At 35.4% G+C, this 9,109-nt stretch overlaps 3 protein-coding genes across 5 annotated transcripts; 2 read left to right on the plus strand and 1 right to left on the minus strand.

Annotated features, from left to right (window-relative positions):
- The first annotated feature begins 1,192 nt into the window (after positions 1–1,192).
- Positions 1,193–4,800, plus strand: LOC143626999 (chloride conductance regulatory protein ICln-like). Of its 3 annotated transcripts, none has more exons than XM_077096908.1 (7): positions 1,193–1,428; positions 1,929–2,052; positions 2,219–2,333; positions 2,436–2,504; positions 2,905–2,955; positions 3,044–3,135; positions 4,494–4,800. In XM_077096908.1, the coding sequence occupies exons 1-7, from the start codon at positions 1,268–1,270 to the stop codon at positions 4,566–4,568; spliced, it is 687 nt and encodes a 228-aa protein (XP_076953023.1). In that variant the 5' UTR covers positions 1,193–1,267; the 3' UTR covers positions 4,569–4,800. The 3 variants fall into 3 exon arrangements, with proteins under 3 accessions (XP_076953023.1, XP_076953029.1, XP_076953036.1); XM_077096914.1 differs by having other exon boundaries at positions 2,436–2,495; positions 2,902–2,955; XM_077096921.1 differs by having other exon boundaries at positions 2,436–2,495.
- Positions 4,801–5,374: 574 nt separating this feature from the next.
- LOC143625766 (21 kDa protein-like) lies at positions 5,375–5,968 on the plus strand. The gene has a single exon (XM_077096018.1). It carries the CDS (start codon positions 5,375–5,377, stop codon positions 5,966–5,968), a length of 594 nt encoding a protein of 197 aa, XP_076952133.1.
- Positions 5,969–7,300: 1,332 nt separating this feature from the next.
- Positions 7,301–8,191, minus strand: LOC143627020 (uncharacterized). The gene is made up of 2 exons (XM_077096930.1): positions 8,111–8,191; positions 7,301–8,038 (listed from the first exon to the last, which is right to left on the minus strand). Exons 1-2 carry the CDS (start codon positions 8,165–8,167, stop codon positions 7,430–7,432), a joined length of 666 nt encoding a protein of 221 aa, XP_076953045.1. The 5' UTR covers positions 8,168–8,191; the 3' UTR covers positions 7,301–7,429.
- Between the last annotated feature and the right edge of the window lie 918 nt (positions 8,192–9,109).

The raw sequence follows: 9,109 nt of genomic DNA on the forward strand, positions 1-9,109 counted from the left end.
TACAAATAGGTTACATTCACCAAATGACATCATCATTAGCTTCCCTTTAGGTTCATATGTCTTCTTCCAAATCATGGTCACAATTATGCTTCTAATGCTACGTGTATGTTCTTTATACTTTCATACCCTTGTTGTTAACGCCGTCACCGTTAAATCACACGGAAGGTAAAAGGGGCTGGCCCATTAAAAAACATAGACTAAAGCCCAACAAGCAAGTCATGAAGACATGAACCCAATTGATATAGAGGGTCCAACAAACAAGTTATATTTTAGTTTGGGCTTTTCTTTATTACATGGTGTTCAAACTAGAGGTGTACGAAACCGATTTTTCTCTCAAACCGAACCGGTTTGGTCAGCCTGGTCAAAACTGGTTTGACCTGAGCTGGTTCGGTTTAGAAACATATTTAGGAGCAAGAGTGGTCGACCCGATCCTAGTCGGTTCGGTTTAGTTTAGAACCGGTTTTCCTCAAACCTGTCTGGTTTTAAAACCCGTTTGGTTTTCAAAAGAGGAAGCGGTACCAAAACCGACGGTTTGGGTCGGTTCATGAAGCGGTTTGGGTGAAACCATTTTGCTTGTCAAACCGGTCCGGATCAATTTGTCATGATCGGTCTCAAACCGATTTTTTTGTACACCTTTAGTTCAAACCATGTGACCCGGTTTTTGGGCTGGTTTATTTTCTTAAGAAGTTGAATCTTGATAACTTTAACGGATATTTGGGTTCATGTAAACCGGTTTTTGGATATCGGGTCAGGTATTGAGCGTGTTGGAAATCAGGTCCAAGAATATGAACATGAATTTGAAATTTAGGATAATGTTTATTTTGAATCAAATATTCTCTCCAAAATATACATATTCTATAAAATTATTGTGTTTGGAACTAAATAGTAAAAAACAAGCTATGTGTTTGAGGTTCCAATTCTATAACGAGCTGGGTCTAAGCTTAACTTCCATTAACTATCTTTCATATCTCATGTAAAATCAAATTTTATGCTCCGTCTTTAAAGCAGGCATTGTCATTTATATTTTACCTTTTTCAGCTGGCTCCGTCCTTACACCCTAACCCGGTTTCACTTCTTTCGTTAAGTTTCACCAAAAAGAAAAAAAGATCGGGTTAGGCATAAAGACGGAGCCTGATTAAAAAGTAAAACACGAAGGACAACGCCCCGAACACATAAAAGTTTTAGAGTGCAAATTGACACTCCGAATAAGTAAACCCAACTTGGCTCGCATAAACCCAAACTCAAACCCTAGAACTTGAACCAAACAATGGCGGGAGGATTGAAACCGTTGACGGAGAGGTCCGCCGCCGGTACACCGGTGTTCGATACAGCCGCCGGCGAGGAGGTTATGCACGTGCAGCCTAACGTCTCTGTTGTCCTCGGCAACCGTCCGCCGGAGTCCCCTGGCACTCTCTACATATCCACCAAGTATATATTTCTAAAGCTCGAGCTCGGCTTGTTTATTATTTAGTTTTTATATAATTATAAGTAATTTTATATGTGTATGTTTTTCGGTTGTAATTTGATATGTAACATATTCAATGTTTATATTTATATAATTACAACTACTTACATAGAGTATGTATTAACATTTAGATGAACTTAATCAAATGAACTTAAACAGACGTTCACGAACATAAATCAACGAACTTCCCGCTGAACAGTTCATGAACGTTTGGTTCGTTAACAGGCCTAATAATTTTTTGTATAACTATAACTATTAAATAAATATAAATTAAACATATTAAATAAAACATATATAAATAATAGTCACGCGAGCCGACTTGAGCTCGATAAGTGAAGCTCGGGCTTGAGCTCGTGTAAACTCGGCTCAATTCGAGCTTTTTGCGAGCCGGTCTCGAGTAGCTGGCGAGCGGCTTGACTTGTTTACACTTCTACTGATGTTTATGTTTCGAGCTTCTGTGCAGGCAAGTAGTGTGGTTGAGCGATACCGAGATGACAAAAGGCTATGCGGTTGATTTCTTATCGGTGTCGCTTCATGCAGTGTCTAGGGATCCCGAGGCATTTGAATCTCCATGCTTATATACGCAGGTAGTGTTCGTCTTAGAATTATAGATCTATGGTTATGAAATTGCTAGGTTTATAGTTTAGCTTGCTTTTATCTAATTACATTTTATGGAGTATGTGTTTACCTGAACAGAAAGAAAATGGCTTGTATCTTTTGATTGTATTCTAATATTATTTTGTATAATTTAAGATTGACACTGGAGATGAAGGGGATGAATCAGAAAGCTGTGATTCGGAAGAAAGTGATACACTTGATTTGTCAAAGATCACTGAGATGAGGCTTGTGCCTTCAGATCCTACTCAATGTATGATTTACATAACACTTGTATATATATGTTTGTAATTAATGAAATCCCCTTTGCATATTACATTAGAGTTTTATAACCTTTGATATATTTGATTGACAGTGGATACTATATTCAACATCTTCTGTGAATGCGCAGAGCTAAATCCCGAGCCCGTTGCAGGTGATCTAAGTATCTCTTTATAATGTCATTTAGGAACAATTTCATACGTACCTTTGAAACCATGCATAATATCATATTGCCCCATAAAAAAATTAATATCAGGAATACCTATTCAAAATACTTGAAGTTTTATATTTACCTATTTTATTAAATACAATGTGTAATAAGACCATTATTCCCTATTCTGTTTGCTTGTGCTTCAAACTTTTATATCCAAATGCAAAATTTAAGGGGTCATAATTTGAAAATGGTATATTTGATATTATGTTTTTTTTGTTGGGTAAATATGATGTTTTGCAAGTTTTGAGCGGCATATATGAAATTCAATTTCTCCCTATTTTTTTTGTTGAGCCCATTAAATTCTTGATGTCACTAAATTATCTACATCTGTGCATTATGGCTTCAGAAGACGAAGAGCAACAACACAATTGGATTTTTAGCGCCGATCAGTTGGGAGTCGGTATGCGATTTTTTCAAAGTGTTTTTTGTTAAAAAATTTTGCTCATAGTGTCATAAAGTCTTATTTTCTGTGACTAACTTGTATTCAGAGGGAGATGACCCAGAGTGGAATGACTCGGACATCCCGTTCACAATTGGTTATTCAAATGGAGACCATGACCTCGCTAGCAGCGTGCTTGAGGTATTTTATTGTCTACTTTGCTTTAAATAATAATCAATCTGTTGAATACAACTAGAACTATATTGTTAATATAGTAATCTAATTGTTTGATTAAAGCATTCTAGGAGAATCTATGCACCGAAATTACACTAGGCGACCTTTTAACCCATTTCTGTGTTAGCTATCAATTTGACACGTTTTTATCCATTTTGGATAACGCATAACACCATAACACTTGTTTGGTTAAGCAGCGGGTCAAATTTTCCACTTTTTTTAACATGCAGGCTGTTATGCATTTCTTACTTATATACTAAAGATTAAATTAAACTACATGAACGGGTCCTATGGTATGTTATTGGATTTCACCCCAACTTTTGAAAATTACGGATATGGTCCTAGCTTTTTGCAACTGTGTAACACATTTGGTCCCTAACACTAACTGATGTTTAAAAACTGATAATAAGTTGATGTGAAATGGCCATTTCACTCTTTTTAGTAAAGAACAATATTTAGAAAAGGGATGTTTAGCAATTGCAACCGATTTTTGAAGGTTCACGCTATGTTTAGCAAAGAAAAATGGTTTAATATCATATTTACCCAACAAAAAATCAAAATATCGAATATACCCATCTCAAATATGAGACATTTGTAATTTTGTATTTACATGAATACCATAAAAGGTTTTTTTGACTTACCAACATCTTTGTTCTTTTAGATTGTTTTAACTTTCAATGCATTTATTCGTTCACTTACGTTTTGTCGTGACTTCACGACATCTTATCCTAAACACGCACATTCTTTGACATTATTAAAGTGCGTATAATTTGTACCTTATCCGAGATGCATACCTTCATTGAGCAATAGGCCAACTACATTTCACTTTTAAGGTATGATAATAATTATATGTGACTAAAGCCAGACAGAGACCCCATTGGGGCTTAGTGATGGGTAGTGACTAAAGCTAGCCAGGGACCCCGTTGGGGCTTATTGAAGAGAAATGACTCACGCCAGTCAGGACCCCATTGCCCATTGGGGTTTAATTAGGGCAGACACTGAAGCGCACATCAAAACCATGAAAATGGGTTAAATTTTGTACCTTTATCTAAACTTTAAGCTGTTATGCATATCATACTTATTTAATAAAGACTAGATAACCATAACCTCGCACATTTGTTCCGAATTGTCAAGATTAATAAAAGGGTAAAATGGTCATTTCGCGTAAACTTAAAATTCATTTTAAGGCCAGTTATTGCCCAGGACCAAATGTGTCAACAACTTTATAAGTTTCGTTGAACAATTGAAGTTAGTCTTAAGGACCAAATTTATAACAATTAACAACTGAGTAGTTATCTGACATTGCGGTTACAAACTTATTGCAGCTTCAAATCAATGATCAACGGTTTGAGGATGCTGAAGAGATGGGGAGTGATAACAGTGATGATCCTCATCAATGAACATCACAGTTACTTGCATAGCCACTTCTAAAGGGTGTTATGGTCATCTCAAAGAGTTAAGTTTGCGCCTTTTGCCTATATGTTGCAGCATCTGGTAGTAATTTAAACTATTTGTAACACTCAGTCTGCTTTCTACAGTTTTAGGCATTGTGACATTAGTCGGTTTTCCGTTGATGTGAACATATCGTGGTTGTTTGTTGATTTTGGTAGGAGACAGGTTGTATACATCTGTTCGCAGCCAATACAAAGCGTCTTTCATTTTCTTTTCTTTTTTTTTGTTCTTTTGTTTTTTTGTAGAAACTTGTCTCCCATCTTAGTCACTTGAATTGTTAGCAAAGATTTAGGTGAGGATGCACTATAAAAGTAGTTTTATTGTTCTAGTTTTTTAGTAACCCAAAAGTAATTTTTTTTATTTTTTATATCATCCTAAATCATTTATTTATAATTATTAATTTTTTTTCACAATTTAAATGGTCTTGGAAAAATCCTGTTAAAGTGAAGTAAACTGGTGACGCGCCGCCCGGCGCCGGTAAGCATTTATTTAGCACAAGATACGTTTACCCGTGTCATTTGTTAGTAGGGTATTGAATTATTGACGGGGCTCATGAGTTTTTCTTTATTGATCATTGAATTTTTTAATAATAAAATAATAAATAAAAAAGAAAAAGAAATCCTAACGGGCTAACAACCATCTAAAATAATGAAAGGTCTTTCTTAATTTTTTCTTTTCCTTAGAATTCGTACAAAGAAACAGAAATATATAAAACAAAAATCTAGAGAAACCATCTATAAAAAAACAAGATAAAATGTCGAGATCCACGATCTTTTTATTCGTAAGGCTAGCGATATTTTGCCTCGTTACAACAAATTTTGTATCAGCATTAACCGAAGATCTCTGCAAAGAATCGAGCAACCCGGAGGCATGCAAGAAAACCATAGAGAGGCTAAAGAAAGAGAAAGAAGTCGATCCCAATAACACAATTCGTAAAATCATCAATTTCGGGCTTCAAAGAAGCCTAATGCTCAAGACCAACATGACCGATTGGGCCCGCCATCGAAATCTAAAGGCCAATGAGGTAGCTGCCATCAAAGGTTGCTTAGACTCGATTGATGTTACCGTTGATGATTTGAGGAAAACCCTCAAAGAGGTCGACGAGTTAGAGTTGTCTCATAAGACGCAAAACATGCAAGAATACATGTTCCATAATGGAAACATCAAAACATGGCTTCAAAACGCCATCAACGAGCTTGAATCTTGCGGCTATGATGATTTTGCGATGCCTGGATTGGAGGGTCCCGTAAAAGAAGATTCATTGAAAAGAGTTGCGGATTTGATAATCGCGACTCAACTTGCTTTATGGACCATGGAATATCCTTCACCAGGCTCAAACCGTCGTTAAATCTTTTTTTTTAGGTCGATAATACAAAAACAATTATGAATTTACGCTGTACTTTTCACCTGGATCTTAAAAAAAGCGGTGTTAGGCTACATAGTATTTGTGTAAAATATATGAAAAAAAAATTATTACTCCCTCCGTTCCAATTTAAATGTCTTAGTTTGACTTTTCAAGTCTTTCTTTTACAACTTTGACCGTAAATATTTTTGTTCGTGTCGTATAATACTTGATGAAAATTATATGAATAGATTGGGTTTTAAATGTATTTTACATTGATATAATTTTCATCAAGTATTATACGACACGAACAAAAATATTTACGGTCAAAGTTGTTAAAGAAAGACTTGAAAAGTCAAAATAGGATATTTAAATTGGGACGAAGGGAGTATTATTTATATAAATTACAAGCTTGCCTATGCTTCTTAGCACCGAAATTCGGCTCAAACTTGTTTAATATATGAACTTCAGTTTAGAGTGGAGTTTGTTTAAACTTGATGCAAACTCGAACCTAAATTGGCGCTCACACAATAAACAAGCTCGAATCCAACCTTCATGTACCGAGCTTTATATAGTACGCTTTATTATGTTCACAAGGTTAAAAAGTAAACTAGTATACGTACCCAAACATTGTAACAAAAGTAATATTCGTCGATTTAAATAGTAGTTTGAGCTTGGGCTTAGTTTGAGGTTCTAACAAGGTAGTATTATATAGCTCACGAGCAGCTGGACATCACTCTCATATATTATAGTGTAGTGGTCCTATTAAGTTAAATTGGTCTAAGTGTGACATGTTTGATGGGTCCAAGGTGTGTGTAACCTCCCTCCATTGCTCCATCCCCTTGACCCCTATGAAGTAACCATATATCTATGCTTATATCACCATAATATTAATATTCAATACTATTTAATTGAACACTAACCAACCAACCAAATAACAGTGATTAAAGGTAACTACCACAACTACCTGATATCAAGGATAATAATAATCATATCAATCCCAAGAATCACTAGTCAAAGATGAAGAAATTCTCTCCATAAGTTATGCATTTCATATATTTGTATTTATTGTTTTTCTAAAGTTTAGCTCTTGTATATTCTATTTATATATTATTCAAAGCGTGGTTTCATAATATATTCAAAACGTTAATACCTAACACCATTACGTTTTCCACAAAGATCCTTTGATTAAACGTAATTACATAAATGAATCTACAATTTGATTAAACAACTAAGACCAACAAAAACATGAAATTTTCAAACACCATTTCGAAAGTTTATTACACAGAACACAAAAAGACTGTTTTTTTTGCTATATTAAAGCTGCAATGACAATATGTAAGATCAAAGATTACAAACATCCCATGATTGATCTTTCTGGTGATTTAATCAACACCATAATTAAAGACAATCATGGATGAGATATGAATATTATTATATACATTTAAAACCAATATCAATAAAAGCTTAAGCTTTCACAACTCTACCAGTACCAACACCAGGTGATCTGATCCTAAAAACATGTTCTTCACCTGTGCATTTATCAACTTTAACCACCCAACGGCTCCGCCTTCCTCCGCCACTGCTCCCGACACCATTTCCAGATTTTCCAGCAACTCTCATCAACAGCAGCCCTTCTCCAATTGGCAGCAAACTAGTGTTTGATCTGCTCCACACCCATGAATCTTTCCAATACGCGTTATACCCCAAAACAACCGTACTCGTTTCCCTCTCGTTCTGCATGGCTGCAAGAATCCCTTCATGATGATCTATGTTACAATCAATCACCACAAAATCCGCGGATTTGTATTCGTTCAACAACAGAGATTGAGCATCTCCGATAACGAATTCAACGTTATTTTCTTCTTGGTTAAGGGCTTCTTTGGAGGATTGAAACTCTTCAATCCCTTTCACAATGCAAACAAGCCTGCCACCGGTTTGATGAGATGCTGCAATGAGTCCTAATGTGGTCAAACCGGCCGTGGCAGCGCATGCAACCACCATTAGTTGCGCATTGTTTCCTGCTGCGATTGCGGAGATGAACTCTGCTACGTCTGGTTCGTTTGCTCGTTTACCCTGCATAATCAAATTATTATATGAATATCAGATTGTGTTACAAAAAGCAAACTATTTATCTTAATAACTTACCATTTTCATGGTTTTGATGTATGCTTCAGTGGCATTTGCAGCTGACCAGTAACTCATTTTTGTTTTAGATCTTTTCTTGAATATGATTTTTTTAAGGAAGAATAAGAAGAATTTGTAGTGTGTAGAGAGTATGTTTTAGCCATGTGGACAATGACCATATAAATAGACCAATGGATGCATTAAGCCCTATTGGGGTCACTGGCTGGTTTGGATGTCTGCCCATATTAAGCCACAATGGCCAATGGGGCCTCTGGCTTTCTTGAGTCACTTCACTTCATTAAGCCACAATGGCCAATAGGGTCCCTGGCTGGCTTTAATCGTCATGATCGCCCATCAATAAGCGCCAATGGGATCCGAGGCTGGCTTTTGTCACATATAGTTATTATCATACCAGCTTAAAAGTGAAATGTATTTGGCCAATTGCAAAGGTATGCATTAAGGTACAAATTATATGTACTTTAATAATGGAATATGGTTATCTAATGTACGCGTTTAGGTTAAGGCGTCGTGTAAGTACCGACAACATGGAAATGAATGAATAAATACATTGAATGTTAAAACAGTCTTAAAGAACAAAAGATGTTGGTATAAGTATAGATGTGGATACCTTAAATCCCTTTAGAGGGCATCTTTGATCTTTACAAACACATTCAGTGTTCTGTTCACAGCATCAATTAAGTGACATACTAACATATCTTGATTTACTTTATAACTATCATTAAGTGACATAAGATTATAAATTTATTTATGTTGTCACCATTATTCGATTAATGTGTCCTTCATGAGGTCGAACAATTATCAATTTTTTTATACATTCATATAATTTTTTTATTTTTTTTTTGACATAGACTTTAATAAAAACTACCCATAACTTGTCTTATCTTTCATGTGACACATGTTAAAGTAAATTTTATTGGTCCAGATTCATCTCATACTGCCTGCCTTGAGTGAGCCCATTTCACAATGTCTGCAATCAGATAAACAAAATCTAAAGAAAAT

Source organism: Bidens hawaiensis, unplaced genomic scaffold (genome assembly GCF_021521415.1).
Source record: "Bidens hawaiensis isolate Kalapana, Puna unplaced genomic scaffold, B.hawaiensis_p1.1 tig00000458_1, whole genome shotgun sequence".
NCBI lineage: Eukaryota > Viridiplantae > Streptophyta > Magnoliopsida > Asterales > Asteraceae > Bidens > Bidens hawaiensis.